Raw genomic sequence first — 16,830 nt, forward strand, 5'->3', positions numbered from 1 at the left:
GTAGAATCTATTTTATTTTTGAAATGAGAAAAATTGTATGTATTACCGGATCGATTACTAGAAAACTTTTTAAAAAAACATAATTGATTGACAAAATTGAATAAAATAAAATATTATTGTCATTTTAATTGAACAAAAATCATGGAAAAATTTTTCGATCTTTTAAACGTTTGCTCTTTTTTTCTATTCAATAAGATATCATTTTAAGGTAAGGTTGTAAGGTAAGGCTGTAAGGTTTGCAAAATAATCTGAAAACGTGAATCCAATGAGAAATTAAAGACCAAGCAAATTGGTCAATCTATTTATTTAGATTAATTTTAGTCGTTACACTTATTGACAAACTAAGTGACTTATTACTTATTAGTTATCATGACTGTTCCTATATATTAATGTACAGGCAACCGTTCGTTATACGCGAGGGCTACGTTCCGGAAAAGTTCCACGTGTAATGAGGGAAAAAGCGAATCTTTATAAACATGTCAATATAAAAATCTAAAGTTCGAATAGAACGACTCATTGACTTCAAATCGCCTAGCAATAGCTGCAATATAAACTCCCCTTCTCTGATTAAATTTAGAATTTTCAATTTTTCAGCCAAATTCATAACTTTTCTTTTTTTATTGGAGTTTTAGAAATTTTCGGAGTATTTGAAGCCATTGTCAAATTTTTCAAAAGGTTATAAAAAAATTTTTTCGAACGTCTTGAACCGCGTATGAAGAAGCCGCGTATAACGAGGGATACCTGTATATGCAAAAATTGTACTTTATTGATGCAAAAAGAAAACTATTCATCGCATGGATATAAATCCAATTTGATACTCATCAAATTAACAAAAGGCTCATTATTATACTCAATCTACCATTGTTCAATTACATGGATATGATATGAATGAAATCAATTATATTCCGACAATTATTCAGCATGACTGAAATTTTTATATTTCAAATACTATATAAAATTAAAATGTCTACCATACAGTAATTAAAAATTGTGGTAATACTTTTTTAAAAGATTAGCAAGTATGACAGTCTTATCCCAATTCAAATCTAACTCCAAAATTTTTTATTTTTTTATTTTGGATATAATAGATATTTGATTTTATTTTGGATATATAATGATTATAATATATAATGATATATAATATATAATGATTATAATAGATTTTATTTTGGATATAATGATTATAATAGTTTATAATATCAATCTACTATTGAATAATTATTTAATGAGCTATGATAGCAATGATATCAAACAAATTCTGACAACAATTGATACGCAAAATGAAATTTTCCTTTTCAAACTTTAATTGTATACTTAAGTCTGAAAAATAATTCAGTAAATGATTTTTAACATTTATAGGAACCATTATTTCAGTATGTAGTACAAAATTGAAATAATAATCTCGTTTGATTATGTAAAATTATAATTTGTATAAAAAAACCTTACTTATGATTCTACTTGCCCGGGCGTCTCAATCAATATCGATTCGAATCTTACAACATAATGTAAAGAAAGCTTTCCGTACTTCGAAAAATTTTGTTAAATATAGCTGGATTTTTTTGGATTACGCAATCAAATTTTTCAGTCTTTTTTAAATTTGCTTACGCTTATAACATAATGTTTGAAGACGATTCATTTTTTTATGCAGTGTATTTATTACACTAATTAAATGCAATAACTTTTTATCAATTCATATACGCATGTCCGCCAATAAGCTTTTCATATCAAGAGGAAAAAAAATTCCACATGCTATCCAAAAATATTAGAATAAAAAATTATTTTTAGATATTAAAGAACAACCATTTATAACAATAAGAACTGATATAATTACTTTTTCAGCATGTATTGACATTTTTTATTAAATTCATGACGAAGGCGAACGTCTTGAAAGATAAGGAGCTTGTACGCCGCAGCTCTCTCTGCCATACTTGCCATAAATTGCTACATTATTTTTGATTTCTATGAGCTGGGATTATTTTGTCTATCCATTTCGATCTGCTGCTGCGAAGCATCATAAATATGCCATAAATCTTTGTTCGTCAGGTGGTCGAAAATAGTCTCAGAGATATGTTCCGGCAAATTATGAATGTGAACGAAGCTCGGGAAAACCTTCAGTGCCAGTTCCTGGAAATGTGCCCTGGCCAGCTTCTCGCACAGATGCAAGGCGCAGCTGAACCTATAACTCTCGAGCTTGCGTAAATCGCCCGACGTAGCGAACCTGAAGTAGTCCAAGTAGTCGAGCTTCTTTTTCGCCTCTTTGGGTCGTAACTGGATCACGTCGTGGAGCGACAGATCTGCTTTGAATTTGATCTCTTTCGCTTTTTCCACGAAGGCATCTTCCTCGAACCAACATTTTCCTTTGCGCAAACGTATATCGGAGTCCGACAAGCGCTGAAACAATTCGTACCTGGCGAATAATTTCCCGACCGTACGGTTGTTTTCTTCTCTTTCGTACCATTCGTATCCTCTTTTCTGGAGGCTATCAACGATGGCCATAACGCCAGACGCTAGTATCAAGTTATAATTAATCTTACCGATCCACGTGGTCGAATTTTCGGCAAAGTCATCAAAAGTCGGAAAAGTGAAGCTGGATAAATCGGCGCCATTATCCAAAAGCACATCGACCAAACTCGGGCCGAGAGTTACCACGGCGTAAAACAGCGGCGTCCGTCTCTGACGGTCTTGGGCGTTGACATTCACCCGCCGCCCACCGAGCTCGAATATCTTCTTCAACAGTTCGACATCGTCATCATGATGCTGGCAAATACGAGGGGGAAGAGTCTTCTTCAACAGTTCGACATGGTGATCATAATGCTGGCAAATAAGATGCAGAGGAGTCGATCCCTCCAGCATGGCATTGGGATCGGCGCCAGCCCTCAGCAGCAATTCGACCATCGGTATCTTTTCCCGCAGGTCGTTTCGTGATGCGTATTTATTGATGATATTCTGAAAAATAAATTGCAGAGGTGTCAAATGTTTTTTTCCGTGAGGTAGATTCGGGTCCGCGCCATTATTCAGTAGAATCTCCATAGTGCCCACTTGGCTCGCCATGAGAGCCAAGTGCAACGGTGCATTGCCCGACTCGTCTTGGGCGTTGATCGGCACTCGATGTTGACCGATTTTTTCGTTGATCTCGAAGAATTTCTCCGTCAACGCCTTGCTATTTTTCGTTAGTCGGCACATGTTGTGCAGAGGAGTCGATCCTTTGGCATTGGTCAGGGTCGGATCGGCACCTTTTTCCAGCAGCAGTTTGACCACCTCCGGGCTCGTAGTCAAGTGAAGCGGCGAATCGAGCGTCCCTGGCACGATCAGATTGGGATCTTGCCCGAACTCGAGAAATTTCTTCGCCACGCCGTCCAGGCCATACTTGCAGGCCGCATGGAAATGCGTGAATCCCAACTCGTCGGTGTAGTTCACGTCAAATCTGTCATAAATGTTAAAGAGATCACGGACCCTGCAGGTCGAAATTTCATAAGACTCGAGTCTAGCTATCATGTGCAACGGTGTGGTGCGTCGCTGCGGAGGTTTGCCGTCCTCGTCGAGATCGGGTTCGTCCTTGTAGTTGGTCTTGGACGCGCATGCGATGAGTGGACAAAGGGGATGGCCGCGCGTCGCATCCTCTCTGAGGAGCAAATCGATTTCTTCTCGCCGAAGCTGTTGTAGAAAAATGTCTTTGAAATTCTCCCATGAGATTCTGTCCTTCCAATCTAGTGTCTGCAGATAAAGTTGGCGAATAAATTCATCTTCGACCTGCCTATTGAATTGTTTTCGCAAAGCTTTCAATTCTGCAACGCAGATATGGTACATTGTTATAAAATTAATTTTTCTTTTTCTTTTTCACGAGAATGACTTGCTACGGTGGACGCGATTCTTCGAGGTATTGTAAGGAGCGAACTGCCAGCTCTGACACCTCGGATCCTTTGCTCGGGAAAACTAATTTTGCTGGGACAGCAGAAACAAGTTCATTTGGGACAAGTGAGATTTCTCCTTGTGGCAGGGAGAATTGTCACTGACCAACGAGCAGTTTCGAACGCGGCACTTCCCCTTTTTTAATATGATGCACCTAAACGCATTCACTAACTCACACACATCGAACTCAAACTCGGCTTATAGTGGTGCACTGTCTGCACCCACTAACACCAACGCACGGAGGTGTGCAGCTCGCCGCCCAAGGATTTTGGAAGGCTAACTCGTTTACAACAACGTCAAAGATTCGAATGACCGTTACAACGTTTCGAACGATGGCTAGCATAGGGTTCGATTGTCACACACTGTAAAGCACTGCACGGTTACACACAACGATACAAGCGAGCAGTTACGGTGGACATCTTGCTTCACGATGTTAGATGCCAATACTGCGGCAATTCGGCTACTTACGGACGCGGGTATTGATTCGTTGGTGCATGACGGTTAATCGTAGTGGGGGTTGTCCGCTCGCTCGCAGTGCGTCACATGTGCACTGTGCAGTGCGTTTCAGGGTGTGACAATCGAACCCTATGCTAGCCATCGTTCGCAACGTTGTAACGGTCGTTCGAATCTTTGACGTTGCTGTAAAGAAAGTTAGCCCTTGGGCGGCGAGCTGCGCACCTCAGTGTGGGCAGTGTGCACCACTATCACCCGAGTTTGAGTTCGATGTTGCCGAGTTTAGATCTCGGTTTGAAAACTTGCCATGCCGACTCGCACTGGCAGCAGTGCTAAGGGCCGCTCTTCGCACTCGTATGCGAGTGTGTGTATGTGCATTGTGCATGCGTGCGTGTGCACGGAAAAGTGATTGATTCTTAAAATATTAAACAGAAAAAAATTGCACTACGAAAGAGCGTGCAGCTTCTTCAATTGCGAAGACTGCTTAACGTTTTCGAGGGCATGATCGCGCGACATTTGTTAAAGCATTGTAATTTAGGAAAAGTAGCCCGAAAGCGGCAATGGCTAGAAAATTTGGTAGGAACTGCGTAGCACAGTGGAAATTTGCTTCGCTTTTCGTAAAGCAGCTTCAGAATCAGCTTGAGTCTGCATCGTGTTTGGCAGTACTCGTAGCTCCATCTTTCAAGAGGCAATCACTTTTCCGTGTACACCGCGTCATAGTGTAAAAACCTCAATGTGCATCCGGCTACGTCCAAAAAGTTTACAAACGATGCGCTTTTTTATGTTTTTGATCAAGAATCCGAAAAAACTAAGCAAAATACGGGGAAATGGATTACACCAATCGATTCCTCGTGAAATTTTACATAGAAATACACTTTTACTTCTAAAAGTGTCAGTGTGAAATCGATCGCAATATCGAAAAATGCATGTACAGCGATCCACGGCAAATAGAGCGTGGCTAGCCAACACGGCCGACGGTTAACTAATTTTTCGATATTGTGAACCATTTTACACAGACCCATTGAAAGTTTTAAATGTATTTCTATGTAAAATTTCACGAGGAATCGATTGGCGTAATCTATTTTTCCAAATCTTGCTTAGTTTTGGTGATGTATGCAAAAAACACTTTCACCCTCGTTTTTCACCCCGATGTCGGGGATTGCGATAACAATTAATATGATATTTGGATTTCTGAGGGTCAAAAACTTAAAAAGGCGCATCGTTTGTAAATTTTCTAGCCATTGCAGCTTTCCGGCTACATTTCCTAAATTACAATGCTTTAACAAATGTAGCGCAATTATGCACTCGAAAACGTTAAGCAGTCTTCGCAATGGGCGCTCTGTCGCAAATCACTCACTTTTCACTTTACATGCAGCTTATAAATTGGGAAGTGCCGCGTTTAAAACTGCTTATTGGCCAGTGATGATTCTCCCTATTACGAAGAGAAATTGTACTAAGTAAACTCGTTTCTGCAGTCACCGTAGAATTAGTCTCTTTGAGATAGCGATATACTTTTTTCTCAGAGTAGAGATCGGGCGTCGTAGTATCGAAATTTGATTGATTTTCAAAATTTTCACCATATTTGAAAGATATTTTTTCTAATATTTGATAATGAATTTCAAGTCAATCTGTTGGTAATAATTTTTTGAGAAAGCTTTATTAATTCTTGATAAACTCGTGTAAACAAGTTTCACTTAAGGGGATCGACCCGTGCTGAAAGCTTAAATTCAGCTTAAGCTAAAAGTAGTTATATAAATCGAAATAGTGGACATTTTTTCGTGATGGTAAAATATGTTCATTCTACACCTGTTTGACAAAAAAAAAACGTCCACCCAAGCTCTGAAATAACAATGACATAACTTTTTTCATAATAGTTAAAAGAGAGTTTCATCGATATTGATCTATGGGGTGAGAAAATCTTCAGAAAAGTACCCTCATCCACTTGAGCGGAGTCGAATTTGAAAAGAAGAGTTTGCTTCTCTTCCAAGAGCTTAAATGTGGCATTAGTGCTAATAAAATATCGGTTTTCTTAAAAACTGTCACATTTTGATGTGTATGAAAAGTTGTACGCAATTATTAAAAATTTTCACATCCGATCGATTAATATTGATGAAAAACTCTTCAAGATCATACGGCAAGTGATTTATAATACAATATTTAGTTTTACGAAAAAAGTGATGTAATTGTTATTTCAGAGCTTGGGTAGAAGTTTTTTTTGTCAATCAGGTATAGAATAACATATTTTACTGTCACAAAAAATGTCAACTATATCGATTTATATAGCTATTTTTAGCTGAAGCTGAATTTAGCACAGGTCGCCTTCTAAAATATTGAGTGATAAATTTGAATCATTGCCCTACCAATGAAATCATTCTAAACTGGTTTTATCGACAAAATTACATTGAATCTATCGATGTAAAAATGTCTTGACAAAATCGTTGTAACAAATAAAAGCGAATGGGTAAACCATCAGCTCGCACAGATTTTTGCACGACTGCATAAAGTAATGATAAAAATCCAACTAACTACTGCGCTAAAAGTAAAGCCTGTATTATCACTCACGTTATAACCCAAGTAACTTCGACATCCCTCAGTTATCGTGTGTGAATAAGAAAGTTTGCGGTGAAAAATAAATCGGCAAATCGTATGTACACCTCTAGTCTGAACTCTGAAGTGTTTATTGATTTTGCGCCCAAACGCGCATTTTAAGGCAGGCACAATGTTTAGACTTTTGGAGCGTATTATGGCGCATTGAAATTCACATGTCATGTGTCCCTTCTAACGCATTAGATTAGATAGTATTAAACGGCATATGTGAAAAGTAGTACTCAAAAATCACACAAGTCTTCACAAAACAATCAGGGCTTATTAATTAACATCTGCCATCGACAAGGTATCGACAGAAAAAGGAAGGTAAACTGTTGCTCCGATTTAGTACGAATTTTTGGATATTCAAGGACAACTGACAGATGAGTTGTGGCGATTCGACAACCGGAAGCCAGTTGGGCCAGTTGCAGCGCGAGCCGCACGAGTATTCGACGAGCCGATTCAGTTAAAGTCATCTACGCCAAGCCTATTATGCACCTTATTTGTGCTAAGTTCAGTAAGCTTACGCGTAAGTCTCGTATTTGAATGTTGTGAATATCGCATACTCACTCATTCTCTCCCGACAGAAGATCAACTATTTATTCATTTAATGTGTGTCTCTCCCGACGTTGTTATTTGAGTTGAAAAAAAAAATCATCGGAAAATCTTTTAATCTTCTAAACGTTTACTTTTTCCTTCTTTTCAATAAGGTATCATCTTCAAGCTGTAAGGTCTGCAAAATAATCCAAAAACGTGAATTAAATGAGAAATTAAAAACCAAGCAAATTGGTCAATCTATTTATTTACAATTATTTCAATCGTTACATTTATGGACAAATTGGTCAATCTATATATATTTACATTAATTTCAATCGTAATATTTATGGAAAAATTGGTCAATCTATTCATTTAGATTTATTATTTTAGTCGTTACACTTATTGACAAACTAAGTGACTTATTAGTTACCATGACTGTTCCTATATACTAATGTATATACAAATCATAAATTTTTACATTATGTTTGATTTCTACGAGCTGGGGTTATTTTTGCAGCCATTATTCTTTTTTCTATCGATTTCGATCTGCTGCTGCCGAGCCTTATACATATGCCATAAATCTTTGTTCCTCAGGTGATCGCAAATCGTCTCGTTGACCTCTTGGTAATGTTTTTCTGAATTGCCAATGGGAATCACGCTCGGGAAAACCTCCAGTGCCAATTCCAGGAAATGTGCCCTGGCCAGCTTCTCGCACAGATGCAAGGCGCAGCCGTACTTATAATTCCCGAGCTTGTGTAAATCGCCCGACGTAGCGAATCTGAAGTAGTCCAAGTAGTCGAGCTTCTTTTTCGCCTCTTTGGGTCGTAACTGGATCACCTCGTGGAGCGACAGATCCCCTTTGAATTTGATCTCTTTCGCTTTTTCCACGAAGGCATCTTCCTCGAACCAACATTTTCCTCTGCGCAAACGTATATCGGAGTCCGACAAGGGCTGAAACATCCAGAACTTTTCGAATAATTCCCCGATCGTCAGATCGTATATTTCTTCTCTTTCGTACCATTTGTATCCTCCTTTCTGGAGGATATCAACGATGGCCAAAACACCAGATGCTAGGATCAAGATATCATGAGCCCCGTGATTCCACTTTTTCGAATATTCGCGAAAGTCATCATAAGTCGGAAAATTGAAGCTGGTTAAATCGGCGCCATTATCCAAAAGCACATCGACCAAACTCGGGCCGAGAGTTACCACGGCGTAAAACAGCGGCGTCCGGCCCTGACGGTCTTCGGCGTTGACATTCACCCGCCGCCCACCGAGCTCGAATATCTTCTTCAACAGTTCGACATGGTGATCATGATGCTGGCAAATAAGATGCAGAGGAGTCGATCCCTCCAGCGTGGCATTGGGATCGGCGCCAGCCCTCAGCAGCAATTCGACCATCGGTATCTTTTGATTATGCGTTGCGAACATAATTTTCAGACAAATAAAGTGCAGAGGTGTCCAAAGGTTTTTTCCGTGAGGTAGATTCGGGTCCGCGCCATTATTCAATAGAATCTCCATCGTGCCCCGCTGGCACGCCATGAGAGCCAAGTGCAACGGCGCATTGCCTGAATTGTCTTGGGCGTTGATCGGCACGCGATGTTGACCGATTTTTTCGTTGATCTCGAAGAATTTCTTCGTCAGCTCCTGGCTAGTGTGCATTAGTCCTCCTCGGCACATGCTGTGCAGAGGAGTCGATCTCTTGGCATTGGTCAGGGTCGGATCGGAACCTTTTTCCAGCAGCAGTTCGACCACCTCCGGGCTCGTGGTCAAATGAAGCGGCGAATCGAGCGTCCCTGGCACGATCAGATTGGGATCTTGCCCGAGCTCGAGAAATTTGGTGACGGCTTTTACGACGTTGCACTTGCAGGCCGCATGGAAATGCGTGAATCCCAACTCGTCGGTGTAGTTCACGTCAAATCTGTCATAAATGTCAAAGAGATCATGGGCCACGTAGGGCAAAATTTCAGGAAACTCGAGTCCAGCTATCATGTGCAACGGTGTGGTGCGTCGCTGCGGAGGTCTGCCGTCCTCGTCGAGATCGGGTTCGTCCTTGTAGTTGGTCTGGGAAGCGCATGCGATGAGTGGACATTGGGGAAGGCCGCTCTTCGCATCCTCTCTGAGGAGCAAATCGATTTCTTCTCGCCGGAGCTGTAATTGTCGAAAAATGTCTTTGAAATTCTCCCATGGGATTCTGTCCGCCCAATCTACTATCTGCGGATAAAGTTGGCGAATAAATTCTTGTTCGACCTGCCCATTGAATTGGTTTCGCAAAGCATTCAATGCTGCCACGCTGTCACGGTAGTAACGGTCCATTGTTACGAAATTAATTTTTCTTTTTCTTTTTCACGAGAACGACTTGCTGCGGTCGACGCGATTCTTCTTCGTTCGAGCGCGAGGGGGCTGTGAGGCGCGAACCGACAACTCTGACAGCTCGTATGATACTCAACAGTCGGAATTCGAAAGTTTGGTCGCGACGGCGCGCGCCAATCGTATACCCATGTGTTCGGTCGCGCCGCGGCTCGTGTGACAATCAAGTCGGCAACTTTGAATTTACTTTACTCGATACAATTTGTTTTGGAGTTTTCAGATTTTGCATTGAATGCTGAATAAACATCTTTTAGTGTTTCAAAAGAATCAATCAATACGTTTTTCTCTTATTTAAGGACATTATTGCCAAGGGATCGTCAAAGCATCGATCTTTTATTGATTTCAAAATTTCTGTCATATTTAAAATATCTTTAATAATATTCAATTTAATTATTCTAAACTAGTTTCACTTACGATCGATCAAAAATTACGTTGGATCTTTCAAAATAAACAAAGGCTTTTTCAGTTAAATCCATCATGTCAGGGGTAATAATGGTTTTTAACGAAACCATCTATGTCAAATAAACAGAGAAATGATAAAAAAGTAACTCCGACATCCCCAGCTATGGTATACAAATAATATGGCACTTGTGGTCTAAAACTAAAATACATCTCTGAAATAAATAATTAATTCATGATCCTGACACACTATTTTTTCTCACGCTTTAGATCGACCAATCGACGGCCCGAAAAAAGCTATGTGTCCCTTATCACCATACATACTCATTGAGAGAAGATCGAATTGATGTTACTTAAAAAGTCAACTGGTAAAGGAGGATTTCAATTATATCAAGTACTTTGTACATTTATGAAATAAAAGATAGCGCTTCAAATAAATTTTCAATCTCTTTTATTTAAAATTGTTTAGTACAATATTACATAATATGCAAATTTTTGATTTAGTCTTGGTCTTGAAACAATTAAAATCAAACCAAAGTATTACGGATTCATTGCAGATCTTTAATTCATTTTTGATTTTTATTATGACGAAAGTAATAAAACTCTATTTGCTGTAGAGGTAAGTTTACCTGACAAATAGTCGAAGACGATTGGATTGCAACAGACTTAAAGTAACATACGTTAAAATAATGTACATTTTTTCAAATGGTAAACTTTTTTACAAAAATATAAATTATATCAATAATCTTCTTATATTGATTCATCTTTGAAAAAACGAATATTTTTTCCATTTTGATAAGTAAAATTATAAGTTCACATATATTGAATATCAAATGAGACAAGCATCGAAAATGTAGAGCCAAGGTACAATACCAGTGCCATAATTAATCATAATTACAGGCAACCACACAATACAAGTAAGTGCTAGATATAAAATCATCTAACTACATGTTTACACAGTACAAATCTACATTTACACAGTTCGTAATAAAAGTTTTGACTCTCGAACCTCGAAGGGTAAGCGTGACCTACCAACATTTGACTTTAATTAACAAACAGTCTAACACTTTGGACTTTAAGTTTTTTCTCTAATGAATAATGAATTCATTGTTCGTAAATTTCGTTCGCGTTCAATAGATAATATTTATCTATTTACAGGAAGTATTTATTGTTGAGTTTGTACGAATGCCAAAAATATGAATTTACTCTTGAATTTTGGCACTTGCTTTTTTTCATTAATAAACTCTTATAAAATTGCTTTATAATAGAAATAATTGGAAAAGATGTCTTTGCTCTTACGCTGTTGCAGTAAATATTACATGCAGAGTTCATTGCAATACTAAAAAATAAAATATGTACACATATTTTAACAAAATCGTAACATTATCTACAAAACAAGACAACTCTAAATAAAATCTTATTAAAACCAAATTTTACAACTGTACACTACAATCTACACTATTCACATACATTTTTGACAATTAACATACAGGTAGATAAATTTACGATTGCTAAGTATCTTTGAACTTGATATTACTATTTTCTTTCATTGACTTTTCATGGACGAATGCGTAATATTTTTAAATTATCTAATCTAAATCTTCGTTCTGGGAACCATCTGTAACTGATGCAGCGCAAAACCAACTGACGATCGTGTGCTCTTGAGTTATGGCGGCCAATTCTTTCAGCCATTCATCTAAAATAACTGCACATAGTATGACGTTTTGCAAACGACTTATTTTATTTGGAGCTTCCCAAGAATTCACGTGTTTTCTATAAAATAAATCATAATTATAATAGGAAATTATAACTTATTTGACATAGTACAAAACTTACATGTATTTAACATTGCCATTTCTGTTTTCATTTTCTACTGTAAGAGAAGAAGCATTGTGATTGTTATTGTATGAATCCGTTGACGAGTTAGTTTCAGTATTACTTGATTTTCTAAACATTTGTGTAAGAGATGATGTTAAGCTTCTTTTTCTAGGCTCGGATGCTGTAAAATGAATCATCTTGTTAAAAGAGTCAACTTAGAAATAAGAAACTTCCATTAACATACGAAGCACATACCTTTCCCTGTTAAATTGGCATTCGAATACGCGGACTCGTTAATTGGTTGATTTTTTTTCGGACTAGGACATTGAGCGGCAGCCTCAAGCACGTTTTTTCTTATATTTACGAGTCTGTTTTCACGTGTGATTAAAAATACTCTGGCTTGCTCGACCAACGAACTTACATTGCCATCTGATTGTTTCGCGATAAAGGCATCGATACGATGTTTTAAACTTGCTAAAATCTGAAAATAAAATTCATTGTTGCATTAGAGAAGCCATAATCGTTAATATTTAAATGGCAATAGGTCAAACATTACCTGAAATAAAGATTTGATACTCGGTTGAAATACCAACGAGTGATTCAGCAAAAACGACTGCAAAAGTGGCTGAGGATAAATAGCAAGTCTGCTTATCAAACCCGTCAGATGCAAATTCACGTAAACGTTGTTTTCCATCATATTTTCCAGTTTTTTCAGGACGACGTCGAAAAATATGCCGACGCTCGGTGGCTTGGCGTCGATCGACTCTAATCGAGCGTCTTTGGCATCTCTCCGCTGCAGTCTTTTGCGTCTCTGCTGCGTCGATACTCGGTTCTGGCTCGAGGCGGGACTGATGCTCAATTCGTCGCTCAGGGGCGACAAACCTTTGCCGTTGTTGTTGCTGCTGCTGCTGTTGTTGTTGTTGTTGCACGCGAAACTCTCGTAGCCGCTACTCTCGCCGCCGCTGAGAGAGAGTGAATTCAGAGCCGCGGTGGACTCGTCGGACGGACTCTTGGCGCTCGGCGTACTGCTGCAAGATTCGCTAAGAAGCTCGGCTATGTCGGCTTCGAGTTTTTCGCGTTCCTCTCGAGTCAATCGTTTGGCAATATCTTCGACGCTATCGTGTCTCGCTTGACTGGCCGATTGCACTTTTTGAGTTTTTATTGGTTTTGGGGAGAAGCTGGCTATTATTCGATTGACTTTTTCGTCCGTACTGTTTTTACGCTCAGACTCTGGAAAATAAAATTAATGATTCCAATTTTCACAAAATTGATAAAAATTTAATTTTAACTAATATTCAGAACGCAGTATCTATACCTTTATCGGGACTCAAATCGAAAGCCAAACTGTCTTCCTCGTAACACTCATCGAAATTGCCGTTCTCGTTATCGGTGTCATCTGGATCGATGACCTCGACGCCGAGCGTGTCTTCCTCTTCGTCTTCGTATTTTCGCGACCAAGTCGAGCAGGCAATTTGACAGGCGGCTATCTTTTGTCGGGCATCCCTCAGATAAGCGTAGTAATTACTGTACAGACTTCTAAAGGCAAGCGACGTATTTTTCAAGGCATTCGTATTCGTGGCTGATTGCTGCTGTTGTTGTTGTTGTTGCTGCTGCTGCTGCTGCTGCTGCTTAAGGATAATTCAAGCTCGTTAAAGCCACTTACAAACTCGATAGAGTGTGCTACTTTTGCTCGTTATCGCTCGACTTACCTGCGCAACGCTGACACTGGCAATATTCTGTCGGCGTAGATCCGGCGAGGCGACCGGCGAAACGCCGGCCGTGGCGGCGAGAATGGCCGTGGGCACTGTGGACGAGGAGCAGCAGGACGGCGTCAGGGCAAGAAAGCGCTCGGCGCAGCGGCCGAACGGGTCGAGATCGCGCAGCAGTCGGCGCCGCTGGGACAGCATCACGTGCGAGCAGGGCGCCAGTGCCCCGAGACAGAGCTCCAGCATGACGTCCTCGCAATTGAGATCGACGAGGGTTTCAAACAGAGCCAATGTCACGAGACTCAGCTAAATGGAAATTCTTTCGTTATGATCTGTATCAGGGAATTGAAAATCTCAAGTGCGATGGAAAATATTTTACCCTCGATCCCTGCGAAGATATCCTTTGAATGAGATGATCGAATATTCGATTTTCGTCGTAATACTCTTCGAGTAAAAATTTCAAGATCAATCCAAGTAGTCCAGGTTCGGTGACGGATCGTAAAAATAGATCGAAGTATGCCGTAGCCGCTATGAGTTCTTCCACTGATGTCTATTATGATAAAGAAAAACTTGTTATTTTACTTGAAAGTTCACTGACATTTTTCATAAACGAATGACAATACAATTGCAAAATAAAATACTTTGGACATAACAATTAAGATAAGACTATTATACGAACCCGATAAATCATGGAGTCAAGCTCATCCAAGGTCAAACCAACGGACTCCTTTTTTATGGTTCACGTTACACGAGAATAAGACCAGCACCAATCAAAGACGCGTACGTGCAACACCGTCACCACAAAGACACGAACAGAGAGTGCAACAAACATTTTACGTAACGTTATTATTGGGTGCATGAAAATGAAATATATTTATGTGCAAAAAATAAAAAATAAAAACAAACTAGTATCCTTGTAACTAGGATGTTACTTGATGATGAACATTTACACATAAACAGGGACAAAAAATTACCTGTAAGAGAGCAGGGCCAATAACAGGTATGAGGAAGCCTTTATAAAGAAACTCCATTAGTTGTTTCTGCACAGAAGGATGAACAACTTGAGCTACTGCATTGCAGAAGTCCAGTGAGTTCATAAGCTGTGTCAATGCTGGTATATCATTGACATCATCAACTGTTAATCTATGCCAATCTTCATTTTCTATGTCTAATGTTCTTGGAAGTAAAGAATATAAACCACTCAGTCCCGTTGCTAATACCTATAATGCAATTGTAAAACAATCAGTGACATTCAAGCGTATTAATAAATTCGCAGTATATATTTTTACAGACTTACTGAACAAATATGTGACTCTTCAGCAATGTAATTACCGATTTCTTCATTCTTTTTGGATAGTGACATGCAATGTAACATTGCATCTCGTGCTTGTTGTCCTAAACTACCTTCCTTATGGATATATGACATTAACAATGAAAATACAATAAATCTGAAATGAAACAATTTACAATTTTATTATGATGCATTGCATTATTACAAATAAAAGTATATCGAAACCCACCTATTTTTACCAGTAGCTGTAGGTCTAAAGAATAATCCTAATAGTTCTGTATTTTGTACTAATGCTACGCATATATAATTTAGCAGAGTTATTAATTTTTTTTGCACTTCAGGTAAAATTGTGTCATTCGCACAACCATCCAATAAATGTAGTAGTGGTCTTGTTACAGGTTCATGCGTCAACAAAGAACTGTCATGTGATATCAACAACTCGTAGAGCTTCAATTGTTCAACTCTCACCGCTGCTCCATACCTAAAGTGTCACACAGATTTTGTTAATAAAAGACCTCGATTGTTTTCTACTTGTAACAATACCTTCCAGTGTGTTTGCTCCAATCGAACAGCTTGTCGAGCAGATTTTCACTGAGCAAGTGCTCCAGGCAGGGTGTATGATGCGCCGTCAGCTGTGCCGTGGCCACCATATTCTTCTGCTGCATTCGCTGGATCTGCAAACGCTGCTGCACATTGGAGAAGTCGCGCATCTCCAGCTGCAGCAAATTGATCATCTGATCCACGTGATTGACAACTCCCAGCACGTCGTCCTGACTAGGTGGTCTATTTTTTGGGGGCTGCAATGCATTATCAAGCACGTTTAAAGCACGTTGTTTACAAACACACACAGCGTCGCTATATAAATAAACGTCAGATGTATATCTCAAAAACTCACGGTCGAGTGGGCGATAATGTTGTGGCTCTGCTGCCAGTGCTCGCGAAAGCTGTCGTAGCAAGCGACCGGATCGGCATCCTTAGGCGGCGAGTCTCGGGATCGTTGCTTGGTGAAGCTGCTCGCCAGCGGGCTACCTCTCAGCCAGCTCATGTTTCGAAGCTATTTGTTCTGGACTACTGCTACTGCTACTGCTGCTTCCGTTGCTGCTGCTGCTGCTGCTGCTGCTGCTGCTGCTGCTACGGTTACTTTTACTCGACATGCGAAGATCTCTCGTCCGACGGTCCGTCACATATTCTTTGAATAACATTTATTAGTCGTCGACGCGAGATAATTACGAATTACGCACTGCACTCCTAACATCGCTGATCGGCCATCGTATTGGAGCTCGTCGGGATCGCGACTCGATATTGCGTGTTGTGCACGAGATGTGTTTACCACTACCAACTGGTCGATGCATCTATATCGAAGATGTAATGCAGACGTACCGCAGTGCAGGTAAATCGTCTGGCTCCACTGTGCACGACGACATACGACTCACTGCTGCTGTTGTACTAATTGAGGCCGCACTTGACTCTCGTATAGTATAGTACTCGTAGCGCGCGCGGAGCAAGCCAAAGAAGCAGAGCTCCGTAACGTCTGTGTAAAAGTGCAGCGCTGCTGCGCGACTCTGACCGATAGCGTCACGGGACCGTCAACATCGTCCAAGCGTGTTTCTAATTTTATGAATACATTAAAACAGGCACGAGTAGGATTTATCTCGGATTATTGCAGCTCATGAATATATGCAAATGATTAAGAAATATTTTTCGCGGAATGTCGATATCGCGCGTTTTTCCACTTTTCTCGATGTACCGTAATAAAATTAT

The 16,830-nt window shown here is 39.6% G+C and overlaps 2 protein-coding genes across 3 annotated transcripts; both read right to left on the bottom strand.

Annotated features, from left to right (window-relative positions):
- Nucleotides 1-1,959: 1,959 nt before the first annotated feature.
- On the bottom strand, nucleotides 1,960-9,945 carry LOC106654055. Its single transcript, XM_023458881.1, has 2 exons — nucleotides 7,986-9,945; nucleotides 1,960-3,785 (listed from the first exon to the last, which is right to left on the bottom strand). Exons 1-2 carry the CDS (start codon nucleotides 9,799-9,801, stop codon nucleotides 1,960-1,962), a joined length of 3,642 nt encoding a protein of 1,213 aa, XP_023314649.1. The 5' UTR covers nucleotides 9,802-9,945.
- Nucleotides 9,946-10,758: 813 nt separating this feature from the next.
- On the bottom strand, nucleotides 10,759-16,535 carry LOC106654086 (UPF0518 protein AAEL005291). Of its 2 annotated transcripts, XM_014373781.2 has the most exons (13): nucleotides 15,965-16,535; nucleotides 15,613-15,866; nucleotides 15,299-15,550; nucleotides 15,076-15,226; nucleotides 14,753-14,998; nucleotides 14,458-14,505; nucleotides 14,158-14,328; nucleotides 13,782-14,084; nucleotides 13,388-13,700; nucleotides 12,629-13,302; nucleotides 12,328-12,553; nucleotides 12,091-12,253; nucleotides 10,759-12,027 (listed from the first exon to the last, which is right to left on the bottom strand). In XM_014373781.2, the coding sequence occupies exons 1-13, from the start codon at nucleotides 16,112-16,114 to the stop codon at nucleotides 11,844-11,846; spliced, it is 3,135 nt and encodes a 1,044-aa protein (XP_014229267.1). In that variant the 5' UTR covers nucleotides 16,115-16,535; the 3' UTR covers nucleotides 10,759-11,843. The 2 variants fall into 2 exon arrangements, with proteins under 2 accessions (XP_014229267.1, XP_023314622.1); XM_023458854.1 differs by lacking the exon at nucleotides 14,458-14,505.
- Between the last annotated feature and the right edge of the window lie 295 nt (nucleotides 16,536-16,830).

Source organism: Trichogramma pretiosum, unplaced genomic scaffold (assembly GCF_000599845.2).
Source record: "Trichogramma pretiosum strain Unisexual culture from Peru unplaced genomic scaffold, Tpre_2.0 scaffold25, whole genome shotgun sequence".
NCBI classification, from domain to species: Eukaryota; Metazoa; Arthropoda; class Insecta; order Hymenoptera; family Trichogrammatidae; genus Trichogramma; species Trichogramma pretiosum.

Bases quoted from the DNA above. Each gene is read 5' to 3' on its own strand.
- LOC106654055 (XM_023458881.1), bottom strand. From the start codon at position 9,801: ATGGACCGTTACTACCGTGACAGCGTGGCAGCATTGAATGCTTTGCGA. The intron at 3,786-7,985 runs GCTCGTAGAAAT...TCTGCGTTGCAG, and splicing joins TGGCTGCAAAAATAACCCCA to AATTGAAAGCTTTGCGAAAA.
- LOC106654086 (XM_014373781.2), bottom strand. From the start codon at position 16,114: ATGAGCTGGCTGAGAGGTAGCCCGCTGGCGAGCAGCTTCACCAAGCAA. The intron at 15,551-15,612 runs GTATTGTTACAA...GTGACACTTTAG, and splicing joins TGGAGCAAACACACTGGAAG to GTATGGAGCAGCGGTGAGAG. The intron at 15,227-15,298 runs GTGGGTTTCGAT...GTTTCATTTCAG, and splicing joins ACAGCTACTGGTAAAAATAG to ATTTATTGTATTTTCATTGT.